A 22,416-nucleotide genomic window follows, 5' to 3' on the forward strand; every position below is an offset into this window, starting at 1 on the left:
GTGCCCTGCCATTGGCCCGCGCCGGCGGGGGAGCGGGGTCCGACTCGTCCGCGGCCCTGCTGTGCTGTCATTCGGCAGCGGCTAGAGGACACGGTCAAGATGGCGGTGGTTGCTGTGTTGGTGCGGAGACCCCTTGAGCAGGTAGGCAACGGCTCCCTTGCTATGACCCTGCGCGACTCCTGCCCACTCTGTTCCCCTCTGAGCGTCTTCTCTCTCTCCCTGCCAGGTCTCCGGGCTGCTGAGGAGGCGGTTCCACCGGACCGCGCCGGCTGCACTGCAGGTAACTGGCCCGGACGCTAGTCGGGCCGGGAGGGGCCCCTGGTCCCAGGGCAGAGGCTGGGGTCGCATGTCACCCACGCGAGGCTTAATGGAATCAAGTGGCCGATCTGAGGGAACAAGACTTGACACTTCTTCCCTCACCTCCCCTTAAAATTTTTTTTGTGGTAAAATATATAACAAAATTTACTATTTTAAACTGTATATTCAGTGGCGCTAAGTGCATTTAGCATGTCGTCCGTTCACCACCAGAACTTTATCATCGTCCCAAACAGAAACTGTACTTACTGAACAGTAACTCTCCCTTAGCCCCTGGTGACCTCTAACCCCTCGGCACTTTCTGTGATGATGAATTCATGTATTCTAGGGATGGCCTATTGGAGAAGGAAATGGCCACCCACTCCAGTATTCTTGCCTGGAGAATCCCAGGGACAGAGGAGCCTGATGGGCTGCTGTCTGTGGGGTCGCACAGGGTCGGACACATCTGAAGCGACTTAGCAGCAGCAGCAGCAGGGATGGCCTATAAATGGAATCATTTAATATTTTTCCTTATAGGTCTGACTTCTTTCACTTACCAAGTTTTCAAGGTTCATCCATGTCGGAGCATGTGTCAGAATTTCATTCGTTTTTAAGGCTGAATAGTATTCCGTTGTAGGCATATACCACCTTTTCTTACCCACTCACCATTGATGGACACCTAAGTTGTTTCCACCTGTTGGATTTTGAATAATGGTGCTGTGAACATTGATGTGCAATTATCTGAGTCCCCGCTTTCAGTTCTTTGGGGTATAAAATCTAGAAGTTGGAATTGTTGGATTATATGGTAATTCTGTGTTCAAGTTTATGAGGAATTTCCCTCTTTTCTCATTTTTGTTACTGGAGGATTCTACCAACCTTTATAGTTGAGTAATTCCTAGATCCTGAAGGCAAAGTGTTTGGCAGTGTCTGGCACTTAGTTAGTGCTCCATATGTAGTATTACTTAGGCTTCCTTGACTGTTCTCTGCCCCACAGTATACCAAATGTGGAAATAAAATTATCCAGTATACTCTCTACTTAGGAAAGCACCTGTGAACTGGTCTGGCCAGCAAGCAGATTTCTCAAGATCAGGTAGTCATTAAGAAAAAGGGGACTTCCCTGCTGGTCCAGTGGTTAAGAACCCACCCTGCAATGCAGGGGACGTGGGTTCAATCCCTGTTGAGGGAACCAAAATCCCACATGGGAAATGGAGCCTGTGCACCACTACTACTGAGCTTGTATGGCAACTGCCGAGTCGGTAAGCCACGATGAAAGATCCCGCGTGACACAACGGGAAGATCCTGTATGTGCAACTAAAACCCAGTGCAGCCAGTAAATATTAAAAACAGAAGTGTTTAGTATTCTTTTCATTCATACATCTAATCATAGACTGGCAATGAGCAATAGAAATGTTACTTTTTAAATTCTTTGAACTTTTAAAGAGAAGCCTGTTTTACTGATGGTTTTTGTATCGTGTGCTGTGGGCAGCCTAGGTCAAGAGAGAATCTCAGTAGTATCCTAAGTAATCCTGTAGTTTATTGACTGCTTTCCCATGTCTGTGACAGGTGACAGTTCGTGAGGCCATAAATCAAGGCATGGATGAGGAGCTGGAAAGAGATGAGAAGGTATTTCTCCTTGGGGAAGAAGTTGCCCAGTACGATGGGGCATATAAGGTAAGTAAGAAAAAAAAAAAAAAAAACCACTATACAGAATTGAGGTGGTCATTTGCCCCCAGTACAATTAGAAGTAATGGGTCATTGCTTAATTATAGGTTAGTCGAGGCCTGTGGAAGAAATATGGAGATAAGAGGATCATAGATACTCCCATATCTGAGGTAAGCTTTCCATCAGGAAGCAGACCTTGGAGGGGCACGTCTGTTAAAGGATACTACTCTAATTTTTGTGGGTTTTAACTTATATTCACATTTTACTTTCTAGATGGGCTTTGCTGGAATTGCTGTAGGTGCCGCTATGGTATGTAGTCTTCTTTGTGAATCTCAACCAAAGAGTTTCTTTTAACAAGACCTTTTAAAATCATTGCTTGAGTGTTGGGGGGGCAAAGTAGTTATTTGCCACTCTAAACTGATGTTTTCCAGTCTTTTCAACATCTTTTCAACATTTTTGATTTGACAGGCTGGGTTACGGCCCATTTGTGAATTCATGACCTTCAATTTCTCTATGCAAGCCATCGACCAGGTCATAAACTCAGCTGCCAAGACGTACTACATGTCAGGGGGCCTTCAGTCTGTGCCCATAGTCTTCAGGGGGCCCAATGGCGCCTCAGCAGGTGTAGCTGCCCAGCACTCACAGTGTTTTGCTGCCTGGTATGGGCATTGCCCAGGCTTAAAGGTGGTCAGCCCCTGGAGTTCAGAGGATGCAAAAGGGCTTATTAAATCAGCCATTCGGGATAACAACCCAGGTCAGTAGAGGGGTGTGTCGTGCATCTCTTTTGAACATTAAAGTACTAAAATGAAATATCTGCATGGAAGGAACCATTAAAGACCATTAAAGTTAGGCATAGACATATGTTAGAGATCTCAGATGTCATAAACATAGGGGAAAAAATAGTGTTTTTCTTATCTATGACTATATGGGGGCCAATTAGGTATGAGAGAAATTTACTACACACCTATAACACTGATTTAACCCCAGAGGTAAAATCAGGATTGACCAGACTATAGATGTTTGTATCTAAGCCATCCATAAGGCTACGGGACACTATGATGCTTCCTAATCAGCACAGTGAAACATCTCACAGAATGAATAGATTGTGTTTATAGATATTCTTAGTCATGTGGTTACACTGGTTTAAATATTTATATATTGTAGTGGTGGTGCTGGAGAATGAATTGATGTACGGAGTACCTTTTGAACTTCCTTCAGAAGCTCAGTCAAAAGATTTTCTGATCCCTATTGGAAAAGCCAAAATAGAAAGGCAAGGTAAGTGAAATCAGTATACACTTGAACAGTACTAGCACTCTGCTCCTTCTGTTATGTTGATCAGACTCGATCTAGAAGTTACTGGCCTTTACTTTGACTAGGAAATTATAGGATGAGTTTAAACTGTGTTATGCCCTGACTGCACTGCATATTTGTGCTTTTCTAAATCCGAGCCTAGTGGATTTGTACTTCATTTCCAGGAAGGCTGTCACGTTCCTCATCTCACTGGAATGAAGTTGAGTTTAAGATTTTACAAATGAACAAGAACCACAGCTGGCTACAGAGAAGGACAGTGTGTTTGGTTTCAACCTGACCTCTGATCTGTGACAACTTTGTTTCAGGAACACACGTAACTATAGTTGCTCATTCAAGACCTGTGGGCCACTGCTTAGAAGCTGCAACAGTGCTGTCTAAAGAGGGAATTGAATGTGAGGTAAGTGGACATGCACATGTTCTTAAAGACTCAGAAAGATCCCTTTAAATTTAAAGAGACCCAGAAAGATGAGTTTGAATTCTGTAACAGGTTAATTAGATATAAAATCTTGCTTTGTCATTTAGTTCTGTCTCAACTTAACGGTGGGAACCTACTTGGTTTTTAAACACCTAGCTTTTTACCACCCTAGTGTCTGGATCTTTTTGGTATCTGTTTTATCAAGTTTAAGATCCAAACTTAGAGCTGGAGGTTGGGAGAATGGAAAACTTAGTAGTCATTGAGTCTAACCCTTTGATATCCAGGAGATACCACTTGCTGGTTATGCTTGAGCAAGTTATATATGTACTTTAATAAATCTCAGTGTCATCAGCCATAAAATGAGGATAATACATTTACTGTCCCATCAGGGTGGTTGTGGAATTATACTTGTTGTAGTGTCTGGTACTTGGTAAGCAGTCACGTGTTAGTTACTATTTTGATGAGGAGGAAGTTAAAGCCAAGGGAGGACAAGTGAGTTCTGTAAGTGAACAGAGCTGCTTGTAGTAGAGATAAAGTTTTAATTAGTTCCCCTTTTGACATAGTAAGATTTCCCTAGACTCAAAGATTGACGGGAAATGCAGGTTTCATTCCTGGGTCAGGAAGATCCTCTGGAGTAGCAAATGGCAACCCACTCCAGTATTCTTGCCTGGGAAATCCCACAGACAGAGGAGCCTGGCAGGCTACAGTACACGGGGTTGTCAAGACTCAGACACAACTGTGCAACTGAGAACACACACATAAGGGAAGTGGCTTTATGGGGATAAAATGTATTTGTGAGGCAGTGGCTCTATAAAGCTATTTACTGTATTTTCTGTCTAGGTGATAAATTTGCGAACCATCAGGCCCATGGACATTGAAACAATAGAAGCCAGTGTCATGAAGACCAATCACCTTGTAACCGTGGAAGGAGGCTGGCCACAGTTCGGAGTAGGAGCTGAAATCTGTGCCAGGATCATGGAAGGTATTTCAGAGACACTGATTCCAGAAGAGTTAAGCTGTAATAAACACTGTTTATTACAGGACAAAACAAGCAAAAGCTAGGGATGATCAAATGACTTGAAATTTTCAACTTGTCAGCTTGCTATTTTTCCTTTGGGTAATTAAAAAAAGCAAAACCATAAACAATTCTTTGTAATTAGCATAGATTTCAGACTTCCCTTCTGGGGGCAGCCATACCTTCTGTGCTGAGGTGGTGGTGCTCAGCTGGTTTTCCTTGCCTCTCTGACTTGCACCTCCTTCCTTCTTAGGCCCCGCGTTCAATTTCCTGGATGCTCCTGCAGTTCGTGTCACTGGTGCCGATGTGCCTATGCCTTATGCAAAGATTCTAGAAGACAACTCTGTACCTCAGGTTAAGGACATCATATTTGCAATAAAGAAAACACTAAATATCTAGTTTGGACTTGAAGTTCAGGTCATTGGGATTCACTTAAGATACTTGCTGACTCTTCATCTGGATTATCCCATAAGACCTTTTAATTCATAAAGTTATCTCTGAAGCAACAACAGATTTTTTTTACTGGGAAGAAGTTTAAATGTGTTTGTGGTAAAACTTTCCACTCTCCTAAGTTCCATATTTTTGTGGTCTGTTACAGTACCATGTTCTTTGAATAAGATTCATGTGCAATTTTACCCTCTCACTGGAAGAACATGGTGTAAATGTGGCAGAGTCCTGATGAAAGATATATCCAAAAAAGGATAACTTATATGTAAAAAATAAAAGCATTTAATCTACATTTACTGTTAAGATTGTTTTGATAAGGAATAAAGGAATTCCTAACTATGACTAATGGTATTTTTATATTCTTGAGATAATAAATGTGGCATAGAAGTCCTAGAATTCTGTTAAGAAATTAGTGCCATCGGGAACTAAATGCTAATCTCCTAAACCTGCATCACTTACTTACAACAGGAACTTGCCCACCGACTCTTCAGATGCCTAATTCCAGTAGGTTCTCTTCAAAGTTAAACCAAGATCCATGTCAGGTGTTTTTCCCACTGCCGAAAAACATAATATTCTGCCATACACTGCTCTCCTCAGAAGTTGAGATGGAAAAGATAGATGTAAGTTAGTTACAGAAGCACATAAGTGGTACAAAAACTTCCCATTAAAATATCTAGCCAAGCTAAAACAACACATTTTCTTGACACAGTTTATTTTAATAAAAAATACAGCTGAACATTTATCACAGATCACATGAAACTATACACAATGACATTCTCTCTGCATAGTAACCAACACTGATGGGTATAACTTGATTTTTTTAGATGGATTACTTATAATCCTTTAAAGTGCAATTTATTTAAGGGTTTAAGCAAATCATAGGATAAAGGATCTTTCTAATAAATGAGTAATGTTAAAAAGATGGTATATTTGGATAAATCTTTAAAAATCAGAACTGATTTCTATAGATGCCAAATTTACTTGTAATAATGACCCCCCACAAACCCCAAACTTGACTTAAATGCTAAGGATTAAGAAGATCCTTGAATTGGCAAGAGCTTTTCCTGATGTTAACATTTTTTTGTCTGTTCAACACGTACTAACTAAAAGGAATGAAGAGCCTAGAGTAGTTCCTGTAGCAGCCCTGAGTTCTGTAACCACAGTGGAGTTCCTGATTGAACTTGAGAGGATGTTGCGAACTTTCACCTTCTACTTGAGGGGGAAATGAAGAACTCGGTTGCTTCTCTGACTCTCAGCGACATCACTATGCTTTGGGCTATGGTGTTAATGTCTAAGATGTAATTAAAGGTAGCAAAAAACAGTTTTATCTAAGAAATAACCAGAAAATGCTTTAGAATAGAGAAATTATGAGAGGAACAGTTCTAGGAGCTGTCTGGTGGGATGGGAGGGATTGTAACACCAAGGCCATTCACCTTGGTGACTGAATATTGTCATCGTTTTTGTTTTTTGTCCATTTCCTTCAGTTGGTGGAAATAACTGATTCTGATATGCTGCTGCCCACCAAAAGAGGGTGAACCAGATTCCAATAGTAACCAAGGAGCAAAATATTTCTTAAGGCAGCAATGCCAGCCTGACTTCATTCTATTTGAAGACTGTGTTTCTCTCTTGAAAAGCCCCTTATGTGAGCATCTGCAAAGCCATATGTGGCTGTACTGGCTCAGCAATTATTCATCCAGAAGGAGGGTACTTCAGGGGGTGGAGGTGAAAGGAAAAAAAAAAAAAAAAAAGAACTTTTCCCTCCGAGTGTAAACACGATGCTTTAGCCAATCTTAGGAGCGCTATGATCACAGGTTTCGGCTTTCCTCAAAGTTCCTTTTTGGAAATTCTGGATGGAGCTGAGTAAGGCCCCTCGGCTCACGCCATTCACAGCCTGGGGTGGAAACTGTGAGGGCGCCTCTGTGCTCGCAGGAGGTGAGGGAGCTGCTGCTGGTGGAGGCGGAGGTGGAGGAGGTGGAGGTAACGCGGACATCCCTGTGGAGGAGAAGGGACAGTCGGTATTTCTGCACGCACCCTGCACACGTGCTACTGCTCAGTCCTTGGCAGAAAGGACTTGGGGAAGACTGCAAACATTTTCCCCCGGAGGGGCCGAGATACTTTGTACTGTGTGATTTTTTTGAAGTTGCCATTTCTCCCAAGTTAACACTCATGTGAGAAAAGACTAAACAAATATCACAGATTACATAAAACTACACAGTAACATTCTCTGCATAGATGAATTTCCAGATTTTAAAAAGGATCCCAAAAGAAAGGTTCCCTTCCCTACATTTTCCAGGTTCCAGGCAGCTCCACCTACTCCTGACCTAGCAATGAAAGACAGACATCTGTATGCACAGCTGGGCTACCTAAAATATCGATTACTAGAAAGGGATGAACAGTTCTTCAGCTGCTGCAAAACACACAGTATTTGAAGGATGTGATTTAACATGAAATGACAAATGAGGATTCTCAGCAAGGAACCACTGTCTGCTGGGTTATGGGCTCCTCAGGGTCTTTTTTTTTTTTTTTCCCATCTGTCTTGAATATACTAGGTTGCCTGAAAGAAATATAAAATGCTGATAATTGTCAGCAATGCTCAGCAAGGGAGAGAGGACTTTCTCCCACAATGGCACTCTCAAGGAGGCATCTTCCTCAAACACCCTTGTATCCACTGGGAGCCAACCCTACAAGACAGAAATGCACTAACCCTACATCTTTGCTGAAGTGTTGGGGGATACTGGAATGGCGGGCTCTACCCTGGTGGGCAAGGAAAAGGAAACTGAACAGGTATCTGAAACTTCTCTTAGCTTCCTTCCAGGCACACAGACATTGTGCACTTGAATTGTATACTTTTAAATCAACAAATGAATTTCGTCCTCTTCGAACAAAATAAACACTCGGATCAAAAAAGGCCTTGCTTCAAAGAACTTGCCTGTGCTACAGCGAGTTGCCCCATTCCCTGTGAACCGGCAGCTCCCTGTGGCCGCACCTCTCTGTTCCTAGCCTCACCCTCGGCCCTATCCTAGGGCCACCCCAGCAAGACAGTCTGCTGGATGGCTCCCCCACCGCCTCCCCAGCTGTGGTGGCAACAGGAGAACATACCCACCACAACTTGACTTTATATGGATGGGTGTTCAGGACCGTCAATAACATACTGCAGCAAGAGCAACCTTTGTTTACCAACTGTGAGAGGCCATGGTTAAAGTATTTCATAGAAAACCACTTACCTTCCTTTACATCTTTTACCCAAACCTAAAGGCAGCTGAAATTAAAGAATCACACAGATACACACACTCATGCTCTGGAGTTCTTGAAATTCTCAAATAATAATATGGCAATACAAATAAAGAGTGAACACAGACAGATGAACAAAACATCATTTTCACTGGTTCTAGACAATGACAACTAATGAAGTTCTATTATGTTGTATGCCAGGGTGGATTATGGGAAGATGCTCCCCGCCTGGTGTTACAGGGTTACAGAGATAAAAAAGGACTTGCAACCTGACATGGCTGTGGAGATGAGAAGAGCAGGGAAAACTGGTGTGTCATATAAGCGTTCCTCTGAAGGGTGTTCCTGGAAAGTGACCGTTGAAATACCAGGAGGGGAGATGGCCTCTGAAGCCTCTTGGAACTCAACTGCAGAGCCCAGAGGACTGAGTGGATGCCAACAATACCCTCCCAGTGCCCCTCCCCAGCACTCTGAGCCAATGGCCAGAAAAGGGCAGTGGAATTGGACTTGACCTGGAGGGCCCAACATGTACCGGAATGAGCGCCAGCATTTCTGCCTCCCAGCTCTGGGCTTTGACCCCGGCAGAAGAGTCAGGATGGGTTACAGACCAGAAGACAGGGCTGCAACAGCACTTGGTCCCACTAAAGGCATGGAACTGACTATCCAGAGACCAGCTACCCTTCCAGCCCAGGACTCTGGGAGGCTAGAGATGGGCCTCAGGGACTAGACTTGGTACAGGCTGCCATCTTGGCACAGAACTAACCTGCTCGGCCCTCATGCGGAACCAACCCTCGACTGTGGCCTCAATACTACCTGGCACTCAGAAGTGCACATTCACTACCACAGTTTGGGGACAGGGTGGTGCTCAGGAAACGGACCCTCATTGTCCAAGTAAAGGCTGCTGCTGCTGCTGCTGCTGCTAAGTCACTTCAGTCGTGTCTGACTCTGTGCGACTCCATAGATGGCAGCCCACCAGGCTCCCTTGTCCCTGGGATTCTCCAGGCAAGAATACTGGGGTGGGTTGCCATTCCCTTCTCCAGTGCATGAAAGTGAAAAGTGAAAGTGAAGTCGCTCAGTCGTGTCCGACTCTTAGCGACCCCATGGACTGCAGCCCACCAGGCTCCTCCGCCCATGGGATTTTCCAGGCAAGAGTACTGGAGTGGGTTGCCATTGCCTTCTCCCAAGTAAAGGCTAAAACTGTCTAAATGAGTTGCTTTGAATATGTAGGTAGCATAAATAAATCCACTGTCCAAAGTGCCACAGGGTAACCTGTGCTGCTGGGGGCTGTGCAAGGAGAGTCTGCTCATCCAAAGGGAAAAAAATAAGGTCACCAGAGGTGCTCTCACAGAGGGCCAGACCAATCGTAAAGGGCTCTGTGTCCCATGAGGTCCGCCTCTCCTCACTGGGCCTGCAACAACCAGGGCAGATCTCTATACATAGGATCAGGCCCAGGAGCAGCTCAGAAGCCTCAGGAAGGTTGGGGACGGGGGGCAGGGAGATCCAGGTCTGAAGGTCAAGGTCAACACTTGACCTTGGAGGAGGCAAAAACACACACCACAGGGACTCTCAGTCTAATTACAGGTCCCATCGATTTTTTTTGTCCTTTTTTAGTTTTTCTTTTTTTGCCTCTTCTATGGTCCACAAAATTCCTTTAAAGGTTCACTGGAACTTAAGCTGTAACACACGGCTAATAATGTGGGAGCGGGGGGGGAATGTTACCAGCATCCAAATTCAGAGTTGACTCTTGGGCCTGTGACGAATCTGGGACAACTGCCTGATGCCTGAGCTCCCCTACTCCCCAGATGTGAGTGAGTGCCCCTCCAGAGGCTTCCCCTAAAGCCCCATCCCCAGGTAGCGGACACCACCATATTCCAAAGTAGACTGACTGCCAACTGGATCTAGCTTTCAAAAATGTTGGCCTCCAACACTCAAGGTGGAGGAACGCTCAAAAACAGCTTATCTACAGTGATAACCAGGTCAGTCATGATCTGTCCAATCTCACCTTCTCTTAGACAAAAACCCCGAGAGTTAACTGTTCCACCCTCCCCAGTACCCCAACGGGAGCCTGGCAGCCCGGCAGTGGCCCTGAAACAGGCCAGACTGTTGCAGCAAGATCATAGGTCAGATCCAGGTAGAAACACCTTCCCCAGCCGTGTCAAAAGGAGCTCTGAGAGTCCCTTTCCCTGGGCCAACTTTGACAGTGGGCAGTCAACTCCTGCCTGCGGGTCTGGGTTCCTTCGTGGTCCCCACACTCAGGAGGGGAGACCACCTGGCCTTCAGACCAACACCAGACCTACCAGCGACCCTCAGAGGGAATTGGAGGCCAGCGACCCCCGAGGCAGGCAGCCCCCAGCTGTTTGAAACTGCCTTTGCTTTTGCCTCAGAAAGATGGGGAGGCTGTATTCATGTCACAATTATTATTAAGGATGCTTAAAAAAGAACTGTTTTCCCTAATATCAGTTATAAAGCCAGTAAGTGGTTTCCCCTGTGACCAGGAATGCAATTGCCCAACGTCCTTTCCCTTTCGTCAGGACTGTGAGATGCTGGCTTCCAAAATTAAAATACCAAAATGCCATGCAGTTGATGTGTAGGTTTTAGGGCTGTATTTTAAAACTAAAATCAGAGTGGAAAATGAAAATTTTGAAGGTCATGATGAAAGTGAAATGAATGTAAATGAAGTCACTGGGGCGCCTTTTAAAGATGCTGTATTTCATTTAAATATCCAGACAAGGAAATCGTCTCCAATCAGCTTTCCTGTTTGTTCACCACTTCAGTGATCTAGACACACTGTCCCATTTCACAGACAGAAACAGAGCATCTTTAAAGTTAGAAAAATCAGTATAGCTTACTTTACCGAAAATTCACGTTCAAAATGGTGCATGCTCTACTGAAAATAGCAAAGAGAGAGAGGGGGGGGGACACAAGTCATTATTCAGTGTCATTATTTAGTGTCATTTAATCAAATAGAGACAATAAAATATTAGTCTGAATCACATGCTGATTATTCTCATTGCAAACTAGGGTATATTTAAGTGAATCACAAGAAGCACGGTTTGTAAATACGACAGTGATCCTCTTAAGAACATGGCAAACATATTAATACTAACAGAGTAACCGATGAGTCACTTTCCTCTTCATTCTTTTTCTTTCTCCTGAACCAGTTAGGTGCTATTCAGAAGACCCATCATGGTTTTATCTCCCCTGAAAAGTGGAATGGGTCCTGGGAGTGAACCTAGTTCTATTACTAAATAAGACCAGTTTATGAAGAAGGGAGAACAATGAGAACTGATCACTTTTCCACACAAGTCTTCTACAGTCTAAAATAGAGATGTGTCTTTTTAAAGCTGGAAAGAGCAAAAGCATGGGGAAGTCTAACCTAGGCAGGAACATGGGGCCCCTTCCCTGAAGGTGCTTAGATCCAGAGGCTAAACAGGGCAGTGAGCAGAAGTAGCTTACTTAAGACTTGCTCGTGGTTCAGTTACTAAGTCATGTCCAACTCTTTGTGACCCCATGGACTGCAGCACACCAGGCTTTCCTGTCCTTCACCATCCTCTTGAGTTTGCTCAAATTCATGTCCACTGAGTCGGTGACGTTATCTAACCATCTTATCCTCTGCTGCCCCCTTCTCCTCTTGCCCTTAGTCTTCCCCAGCATCAGGGTCTTTTCCAGTAAGTCAGTTCTTTGCATCAGGTGGCCGGAGTTTTGGCTTCAGCATCAGCATCTACTTAAGACTAGAAAACTATTTTTATAAAGGGGGTTGGGGAAGAATTCCCTGGCAGTCCAGGCATTAAGACTTGACACTTTCACTGCCAGGGGACCAAATATCATGCCAAAAAAAAAAAAAACAGGACACATTTTTTTTCCTGTCTCCTTTTAACTGACTAGATTCCAGGTTAATTGTGAAAGATAGCCTTTTGCCTGACAGTGAATCCCTGAGTTCTGAATGAACCAACCTGCTCCTCCGCCTGAAGGAGAATCCCTTCCTCTGAGAAGGGGCCGGTCAGAGGCCCATGTGGAGTGCAGCAGGCTGACCACTGACCTGGGGCAGCTCAGGAGGATGCTGGGGCCACTGCCTGCCCACCACACTCCAGCAACTGAGGTCCCAGGAAAGGAGCTCATACACTGGGCTTGGAGGCAGGGAGGAGGGCTCAGGCAGGCAGCAAAGCAGAACCAACACATTGTGTAGAGAAGCACCACAGACAGACCTGGTCATCCCCCAGATGGAAACTGCTTTATGTGGTTTTGAGAAAAAGGCAATTTTTAGGGCCACAGATGTCTATTTTGAGCCTGGAGTGGGTTTCAGACTTTGATGTGGCTAGATAAATCCTGGGAGCTGCAACATTCTAAAAGAATTTCTCCCTTTTTTTGTACCTTATTTATTTGTTTTACTGAAGTATAGTTGATGTACAATATTATATAAGTTACAGGAGTACAATATAGTGATTCAGAATTTTTAAAGGCTATACTCCACTTACAGTTATTATAAAATTTTGGCTATATGCCCTGTGTTGTACAGTATATCCTGGCAGCTTATTTTACACATCATAGCTTGTGTCTTATTTATCCTAAACCTTCCTTCCTGTTACTCAAGTTCTCAGTCTTTCTGTGCCCACAAGGCCCCACTTTGCCTCCTCCTCCAGTCCTGCACACATGAAACTTCCCTCTTTTCAGTCACTCTCACAGACCAGCCTTCTACGAACTGCCAGCTCTCCCTCTTCAAAATTATTGCTTAAAAATGATAAACTGCAAGCAAGAAGGGCTAAATTCTCTTGCAAGGTATTCACAGCTTAACTTCACAGTACTTTCTTGCTTATCAAGCCCTGTGTACATTATCTACCTCATAAAGACCAGGAATTCTCTTAAAAGACAGCTTCAAAGAATGGAAATTACTTGTGCAAGGTCACCCAGCAAGTGGTGGAGCTACGTCCCAAGCCTGGGGCTACTTTCAGAGCTCTTACCAAACCAGCCAAGCACAGCTTTTAGCAGCACAGGCCCTGCAGTGCACCAAGAGAGCAGGTGCTCAGGAGAAATCAGGGAGATGAACAGGGACAGAAACCAAGACTGAATCCTGGCTCCAGTATCTCCCACTTGTGTGACTTGAGTCAAGGTCCACTAGAGCCTCAATGTCTTTGTCTGTGAAATGGAGCTGTAAGTATAATCCCTGCTCCTTGGATAGGAAGGTATTCATGAGGATTAAATAAAACAGTAACTATAAATCTCCTAGAACATGCCTATGACAAAATAAGCACTCAAAACATGTGAAATATGATTATTAACAACAATAATAATTTGGGTTTCCTGCTTACTTAAGATTTCCCCAAATACTCTTTATACTCTATTGCAAATCTTTTGGGTTTTTTTGGCAAATCTTTTTAAAAACACACACACACAAGAGCAAGACAGCAGGCCTGTCTCCTCCCAAAGGGAAAGTAGGAGCAAATATCTGCATGTAAATCAGGACCTTCTAAACCACTCAGCTCCATGAACAGAGTGTAAACACTAGCTGGTGACACTGACCCAGAAACCAGCCAGAATAAAGCATCTCAAAGTTCTTGAAAGAATGGCCTTCCAGAGGCAGGAAACCTATCCTTTAGAAAAAAGAAAGTGCAGGAATGTTCTCACTGGGGAGGAAAAAAAAAAGGCTTTAGAGAATTCCACCCTACCCAATAGAACTACCAACAAACTTAAGGAAATCTTTCTACTCTTTCTCCCATCAGTCTGGTAAGGATTTCAAGAAAAGGCCCTGGGCAGGGAGGTTCAGAGAGAAACAGGAGAGGCCCCAGTCCTTACACAAATGCTGGAAAGGACTCAGGAGAGTAAGACTCCTTTGCTTAGAAACACCTGTCTCTCCTGCCCTGTCCTGAAAGTAACTGAGCTTAAAACCACCCTTAGTTACCACAAATGCTTTTAAAACTGATGATTTCAGGAAGAAAGTCAATGCTGTCAAACTGATCTTGCCTCAACTGATCTATTGCTGAGCAAACTGCCAGGGGTGGGTCCACAGTGGGTTTATGTAGGTGTGTGTGTGCTCAGCTGTGTCTTTATGAACCCACGGACTGTAGCCTGCCAGGCTCCTCTGTGCATGGAATTCCCCAGGCAAGAATACTGGAGTGGGTTGCCATTTCCGTCTTCAGGGGATCTTCCTGACCCAGGGATCCAACCCATGTCTCCTGTATCTCCTTCATTACAGGAGGATTGTTTACCCGCTGAGCCACTGGTACAAATGATGTTATTTTCCAGCAAACAGTGGGTTTAGAGGATACTTGATTAGAAAGAACTGAGATGGGCTCCTCTAACCCTCTCCCTTTTGCCTTTTTAACCCAAAAGAATCCTCCTGTCAAGAAGGAGACTAGGGTTCAATCCCTGGGTCGGGAAGATCCCCTGGAGAAGGAAATGGCTACCAACTCCATTATTTTTGCCTGAGAAATCCCCCGCACAGAGAAGCCTGGCGGGCTGTAGTCCATGGGGTCAAAAAAAAGTCAGACGTGCCTGAGCAAATAAACAACAACCCAAACCCAGAAATCGACTTATTCAAGGTCTCCCAGTAACTCACAGTGCCCTGAGGACGGACTGTGTATCAGGTGCTGTTCTAACCTCTTAGGCCCGGGACTCTCTGGATCCTCAGAGTAAATCCACTAGAGAGGCACTGTTGCTATCTTTGTTTACAAACGGAAAGCTGATGTGAAAGCTCTGCCTCTCTGTACGCCCGGGCTAAATCAAAGTAAATCAAACCTCTCTGGGTGAAAGCAGAAAAGGACAGCCTTATTAATTTGCCAGGCACAGGTAACACAGAGGGCTCCTGCCTTGAAAAACTATGTATCTCTACCCCCAGGGGGATTTGGTGAGGGGGTTTGTAACAAGAGTCTAAGGGTGGGGTCCCTGACAAGATTTAGGTGTGTGCAGGGCTTAATCTCGTCTCAGCAGGTTTCTGGATGCTCCTCCCTTGATTAGCAACTCTACCCTTTGAAACTCATGCAGGCTGGTGTCCTGCCTACAAGAAACAAGGGACAACAGGGGCTCCATGCCCAGGAGCCCTGTGGGGCCTCACTTGATTTTGAAATCTGAAGCCCAGGGAGGTCAAGTGTCTTCTCCAAGGTTCTATCTAGAACTACAGAGTGGTGACCCTCAAGTTTACGTTCTGCAGGCCAAGATGTAGATCTCAAGGGCTCCCAGATGGAGCTGTGTTTGAGATGCTACCTTCAGCAGGAATTCCTTTTCAAAGCTAGCCCTTGAAAATGAAGACTCTTCCTTCATTTCTTGAGAAAATCGCATATTATAAAGCCAGAAGATATGCTTGACTTAGTTCCCAGATACAGCATAAATGTGGCCTAGAAGTAAAGACATAAATTGGAGTACATTGTGATTCCAGCAATAAGACAGGTGGAGTGCAGAGAGGCGGCAAGAGAGATGAGCCCAGTGAGAAGCCTGGCCGCCTGTCCTGAAAGGGAAAGGACCAGTCTAAGTAAGGGCTGCCCAGGCGGCGAGTAGGCTGAAAGCCTTGCCCTCACCCAGTCCAGTTCAGTTCACTCGCTCAGTCATGTCCGACTCTCTGTGACCCCATGGACTGCAGGCTTCCCTGTCCATCACCAACTCCCAGAGCTTGCTCAAACACATGTCCATCGGGTCGGTGATGCCATCCAACCATCTCATCTTCTGTTGTCCCCTTCTCCTCCCACCTTCAATCTTGCCCAGCATCAGGGTCTTTTCCAATGAGTCAGTTCTTCACATCAGGTGGCCAAAGTATTGGAGCTTCAGCTTCAGCATCAGCCCTTCCAATGAATATTCAGGACTGATTTCCTTTAGGATGGACAGGTTAAATCTCCTTGCAAAGGACTCTCAAGACTCTTCTCCAACACCACAGTTCAAAAGCATCAATTCTTCGATGATCAGCTTTTTTATGGTCCAACTCTCACATCCATACATGACTACTGGAAAAACCATAGCTTTGACTAGACAGATCTTTGTCAGCAAAGTAACAAAGTGCCTGCTTTTTAATACGCTGTCTACATTGGTCATAGCGTTTCTTCCAAGGAGCAAGTGTCTTTTAATTTCATGGCTGCAATCACCATCTGCAGTGATTTTGGAGCCCAAGAAAATAAAGTCTGTTCACTGTTTCCACTGTTTCCCCATCTATTTGTCATGAAGTGATGGGACCAGATGCCATGATTTTAGTTTTTTAAATGTTGAGTTTTAACCCAGCTTTTTCACTCTCCTCTTTCACTTTCATCAAGAGGCTCTTTAGTTCCTCTTCACTTTCTGCCATAAGGGTGGTATCATCTGCATATCTGAGGTTATTGATATTTCTCCCAGGAATCTTGATCCCAGTGTGTTTCATCCAGCCCAGCATTTCGCATGATGTACTCTGCGTATAAGTTAAATAAGCAGGGTGACAATATACAGCCCATCTTTGCCTGAAATGTTCCCTTGGTATCTCTCATTTTCTTGAAGAGATCTCTAGTCTTTCCCATTCTATTGTTTTCCTCTATTTTTTGCATTGATCACTTAGGAAGGCTTTCTTATCTTTTTCTGCTATTCTTTGGAAGTCTGCATTCAGATGGATATATCTTTCCTTTTTATCCTTTGCCTTTAGCTTTTCTCCTTTTCTCAGCTATTTGTAAGGCCTCCTCAGACAACCATTTTGCCTTTTTGCATTTCTTTTTGTTGGGGATGGTCTTGATCACTGCCGCCTGTATAATGTCACGAACCTCCGTCCATAGTTTTTCAGGCACCCTGTCTATCAGATCTAATCCCTTGCATCTATTTCTCACTTCCACTGTAAAATTGTAAAGGACTTGATTTAGGTCATACCTGAATGGTCTAGTTTCCCTACTTTCTTCAATCTGTCTGAATTTCGCAGTAAGGAGTTCACGATCTGAGCCACAGTCAGCTCCCAGTCTTGTTTTTGCGTATAGAGTTTCTCCATCTTCCCCAGCATTTGTGGAGCATTTCCCTTGGGAACGGTAGCATGACGGTACCACCTATGCGGCCTTGTGCAGTACAGAAGTTCGAGATGCTGCTTTGTTGGTAGTTTTTTTCAGGAGGAGATTCTCTATTTAAGAAGAACTATTGGGGGAGGAAGTTACCATGGGCGGGACCTGAGGAAAGCATTTGCTTGATCAGTATCTATCATTCTGGAGCTCCTGAGAGGTGCTGGCAATGCCAGGCCACTCAGTTGGGCCTTGTCTGCGTGCTCATCTCTGTGACCCAGGACTTATTAGCACAGTGCCAAGCATACTTCAGGCTCTGGATAAATGCATCAAAAGTAGCTGAATGAATAAACTCCCTGTGGGTGGCTTGCTTGGGGCCTTAAATGCTAGGTTGATAGGCAAATGCCAGTTATTATTTTTATGAGTCGCATTAACGATAAATGCCCAGCAGAGGTCAGAGTATAGTCTCTGGGGCTGAGTCAATCATTTCATCAATAAAACATTAAAGAACATAGAGGAAAAGAGAGCGCCAACACCTGCTGGGCACCTCTCATCTCTGCCAGGCATTGTGCTTGGGGCCTCACATGTGTTTCCCTCTGAATACTTGTGACTACCCTTCAGGACATGGAACTATATTCCCGACTGTTCCCTCTCACCTCAGATGAAGTTTATTCCAACATTGATTCTAATTACAAAAGATTCCTCTTTTTCTTCTCATTCTAAAAGTTGCCTCATTTCATGCAAACCAGCTACTGTATCAGAACTGAGAACTCAGATTAGAGGATTCATCGAAAATAATCCAAACGGACTGAATTCTCCAAGGTATTTAAAAATGAGAACTGGCAGGTAACTGCCCACCTCGAATGCACACAGCAAGGTGGTCTGCACTTCTAAGCAGACACCTCACTTCTCAAAGGAGGCTTCATGGATTCTCACTATTAGTTCTCTCCTATTTCCTTAATATGTCTAAGCAGTGTGAAATCAATATCCATCCTCTCATCTAGAAAATGGCTCAACATGATCGTGGGCAGTGGCTCTCCAAAAATTTCTGATCAGCCTATAGAGGTCACCTCTACAAAAGACAGAGAAGAAGTCTACTTTCTGTATGGATCAATACGTGGGGGCCTTCTTGTAAAATCTGCTGACAAAGTCAGATAGGAAATAGGATATTATGTCTCCATGAGACAGGCACTTTTATTAAAATAAACCCTGGCCCCAGAACACTCCACAGCAAACCACAAGTAACCAGCCTCCATGGTCAAGACACCTGACAGCCAGATGTAAGCCCTTCAAACCAGCCCCCTTACATTTGATGGTCATCTTTTTATTTTTTTCTTTTTGGAAGGTCTGTTAGAAGCATTTGAGAGGGGTTGGGTAATGCTCTTGGTAGCTGGTGGGCACCACTTTAAGCCTTAATGAGTATGGTATTGTCAACTCATAAATCAACCCCAGCCCACTCTCCCTTCCAATGGCTGCAGAGACTCCTCCAAACACAGCCGGCAAGCTCTGAGTGGTAGAACCAGTTCCTCTGACATCTAGAACATCTGGTTCAGTTAAGGAGTGAAAGGAGATCCTGGTACCCCAAAGCATTTTTATGGGGCTTGCAAAGTGGTTAGGAGAGAGATATTAGTTCCAAAAAAAAGAAAAAAGATAGCGTTATGAGGCCACTGCACACATTTAGAGGTTATTCCCGGGTTGGGGGGGGAGGGGGGGGAACTCTCTACAATTTTTTTCAAAAGACTCCAAGAAACCTGATTTAAGTCAGAAAAGTGAAACAAAGGTTGGCTAGCCACAGAAAAGTAGTCAGATGATGAAATGCAGAGCAGAACAGAGCACAGATGGTTATCAGGAAATCAGAAGCTCCATGGGTATTTCACTCCTAGGCGGGCATTTCACCAGTTGCGCTCTGTGACAAAGCCAGCAGTGTGGCTGGGCTCCCTGAGGAGAGAGTCCTGGCAGGACAGGGCCTCTGGGCAGCAGCGCAGTTGTTTTGTTCAGCCTGAGCCTATACCAAGACAGGGTCTGATCTAAGGAGCCTGCATGAGGCTTTACAGCAAAGAGAGCAAGCTGGAGGTAGGGGGTGGGTGAGTGGCCCTAAAACCAACTATTCCGTTTCCCTTGAAATCTGAGTTTGGAAATCGAGACCCTCGTTTCTCCCAAGTGACACTGCTGATCTGCACCCCCACTGGTTTCTCTGGAGGAGGATGGTCCCTTCTAACACCTCAAACGTCTGAGCCAAGGCACGAAGAGCAAGAGCCCCACTCTTCTCCCCACTGGTGCAGAAAGGGAGGCAGGCAGGTCACTCTGCCTTGTCACTGACCTGCTGTGGAGGGTGGAGTTGGCGAGGACGGGGATGTGAGAGGTGAGCTGGCCCCAGATCCTGCTAAGAGAGAAAACAGAGAAAACCCTCATGGGGACCAAAGAAAGACATCTGGAATGTGGCCTGAGCTGGGACCCACCACTGTCTGAGCCTCTGCACTTGGCTCACGTGTGGACTGGTGGGAAAAGGCAGGCGGGAAAGAGTGCAGGGACTGGACTCACGACTGCAGGCGTCCACCGCAGTGCAGGGCACGTCTCCTTCCCCAGGCCTCGCTGCCTCCCACTGCTCCCCACAGCCTGCCTGGTTTGAAATCAGCTTTGTGCCATCCAACAGTTTATGCAATTAGCTACAGCCTCTCTTGTGGACCCAACCCCTATCCTGGGGTAATGAACGACAAATGAGAGAGCCACAGCAGAACAGGTGACGGAGGGGCACAGGGCACTCTGGTGGAGGCCTCTTCAAAGGAAGCGAGAGTTCTCCAGCGCACCCACCCAGCAATGCTCCCTGTGGAGTGCCGTTTTACCAGCAGGCACACGGAACTGGATAGGATCAGCCTCCTCAGTGTGTGGATTTCCCAGGCTTTTTCTTACCTGAAGTTCAGCAAATACATTTTTTTTACAAAATAAGGTGCATTTATTACAAAATAAGGTGCATATTCCCATAGGTTGTATGCTTTTCCTGGACCTAGTAACATTGTTATATTTCAAATATTCCCAAATTCCCCAGCATCACTTCCACTGCTCAGAAATCCCCAGAATACACCCTTCTGACTTAACCTGGAAGTAGCCCAGTGAACAAATAGAATAGCCCACACAAGCCCCTTCCCTCACATGGACGTCCTAGCGAAGGACTACCAGAGCTCCCTGCAGGTAACTGAGACCGCGCCCCTTTGAGGCCACCACCTGCCCTGGGGGCGCCTCCTACCACCAGCTCTCCCGTCATCCACATCACAGACACTGAGCACAAGGAGAAACGTCCTAATTAAACCATCCCTCCCCCCGGCTGAATCCCTTTCCACTATTTGCAATATTCTCTCACCTCCTATAAAACATGGGAGGCGTTTTACTGAAAAAGATGGCAAAATCCAGCCCACTGTGATATGACACTGCTTATAGTGCAAACATGGGTTTTAAAGGGGAGGTTTGCATTTGTGACTCAGTGGGGTCTGGAGATGATCTATACATTTCTATCAACAGCTTCCTGGCTTTCCTAAACTCCTTGAGGTGGTGTCTTGGAGTCCTTAGCCTCCCACCTGGCTGCATCTGGCATAAGTGAAGTGAAGTGAAAGTCACTCAGTCGTGTCCGACTCTTTGTGACCCCAAGGACTATACAGCCCATGGGATTCCCCAGGCCAGAATACTGGGCTGGGTAGCCTTTCCCTTTTCTAGGGGATCTTCCCAACCCAGGGATCGAACCCAGGTCTCCCACATTGCAGGCAGATTCTTTACCAGCTAAGCCACAAGGGAAGCCCAAGAATACCGGAGTGGGTAGCCTAGCCCTTCTCCAGCGGATCTTCCCGACCCAGGAATCGAACCGGGGTCTCCTGCATTGCAGGTGGATTCTTTACCAACTGAGCTATGAGGGAAGCCCCTATGCATCTGGCATAGAGCCCTGCAAGCAGGCAGGTGGAGACACTGAGCCAGGCTTTCTCCACTTTATAAAGAAGCAGACATCGGACAGAGTGTCTGCCAGTGTGACAGGCTGACTGAAGACTCAAGTCTCAGGCTAATGATGAAAATGACTGGCCCATGTCCATTCCATCAGCCATGAGAAAACAGACCTCCAACTCTGAAATTATGCACCAGCCACAATAGCCTCCAGCCCCTTCCTCCTCTCCCAGCCTCCATCCCCAGGAAGCCAGCCCTGGTCCTCACACAGACCTCCAGGGGCTCCTTCTCTTCCCTGCTAGCTCCCCCTGAGCCCTTTTCTGGCTTGACTCTCCAAGCAGTGGTGCTAGCATAGTTTCCACCCTCCCGGAGCCTAGAATCTTCTCCCACCCCAACTCTTCCAGCTCTACCTACACAGCCTGCATCCTCTGGCGGTGGCCAGCCCAGCCTTTAGGTCTAGCACACCCCTCACTTCTTCTCTTGCCCCTGGCAGATGTCTTCCTCACTGACTTCCCTGAAAAGGTCTGAGAAGGCATGGTCTGTGAACACCCTCAATTTCCTCTTTCCCTTCCACTTCAAATGCCTCTGCCTCTTCACCTACTCCACTTACTCCTGACACCAGGAAAGGATGCATGGGTTTTCTCCAAGGCTGAGACTGAGAGCTGGGCTCTTGATCCTAACTCCGTGGCCTACCAGCACCCTCTCACCTTGCCTCCCTCAACAATCATTCTCTCTTTTGCATATTCAGGTTCTCTGTCTCTACTGGGTCCTTATCCTGACTGGAAGTATGTGCAACTATCCCTCAACCTAAAAAAAACAAAAAAAAATCCCCTTCCTTTGGCCTCCAGGGCTGAGCCAAAGCTGCACCTATGAGGATGAAACCTTCCCTTCTCTATGTGGAACTCCACTTCACAGACTCAAAAGGCAGAAGAACTGCAAGGTCCCAGGGGGTCCCTTGATCTGATCTCCAGAGATGGGGACATGAAGGCCCAAAGCCAGCTGGGTGGGGCAGGGACAGTGCTCTCTGTGCCTTGCTCGCCCTTCTGGAATGTTCCTTTTGCGATCCCCGCACACTGGGGAGACCTTTCCTTAATGGAGGAGGGCGTGCCCTTCTGCCATGTGAGGAAAGAGCGGAGGGCAGGGTTAGGGCCATTTCAGTTAGTGTAGCCCCTCCTGATAAGCAGGAGGCC

General features: G+C 45.7%; 2 protein-coding genes across 12 annotated transcripts in view; one reads left to right on the forward strand and one right to left on the reverse strand.

The window, feature by feature from the left end:
* The first annotated feature begins 37 nt into the window (after positions 1-37).
* PDHB (pyruvate dehydrogenase E1 subunit beta) lies at positions 38-5,486 on the forward strand. The gene is made up of 10 exons (XM_055557527.1): positions 38-141; positions 227-280; positions 1,858-1,965; positions 2,064-2,126; positions 2,230-2,265; positions 2,425-2,710; positions 3,121-3,231; positions 3,573-3,664; positions 4,523-4,664; positions 4,951-5,486. Exons 1-10 carry the CDS (start codon positions 100-102, stop codon positions 5,094-5,096), a joined length of 1,080 nt encoding a protein of 359 aa, XP_055413502.1. The 5' UTR covers positions 38-99; the 3' UTR covers positions 5,097-5,486.
* A 353-nt stretch (positions 5,487-5,839) lies between these two features.
* The window catches only part of PXK (PX domain containing serine/threonine kinase like), an 81,781-nt gene continuing 65,204 nt past the window's right edge, over positions 5,840-22,416 (reverse strand). For 3 of the 11 annotated variants that reach the window (XM_055557514.1, XM_055557518.1, XM_055557524.1), the window contains 2 exons: positions 19,620-19,682; positions 5,840-7,136 (listed from right to left, as the gene is read on the reverse strand). In XM_055557514.1, coding sequence (XP_055413489.1) covers positions 6,925-7,136; positions 19,620-19,682 — 275 coding nt within the window. In that variant the 3' untranslated portion in view covers positions 5,840-6,924. Of the gene's footprint in view, positions 7,137-8,368; positions 8,394-11,221; positions 11,260-12,411; positions 12,421-19,619; positions 19,683-22,416 lie in introns of all 11 variants that reach the window. The other 8 variants (XM_055557516.1, XM_055557519.1, XM_055557517.1 and 5 more) reach the window with 6 other exon arrangements.

Source organism: Bubalus kerabau, chromosome 20 (assembly GCF_029407905.1).
Source record: "Bubalus kerabau isolate K-KA32 ecotype Philippines breed swamp buffalo chromosome 20, PCC_UOA_SB_1v2, whole genome shotgun sequence".
Classification (NCBI taxonomy): Eukaryota; Metazoa; Chordata; class Mammalia; order Artiodactyla; family Bovidae; genus Bubalus; species Bubalus kerabau.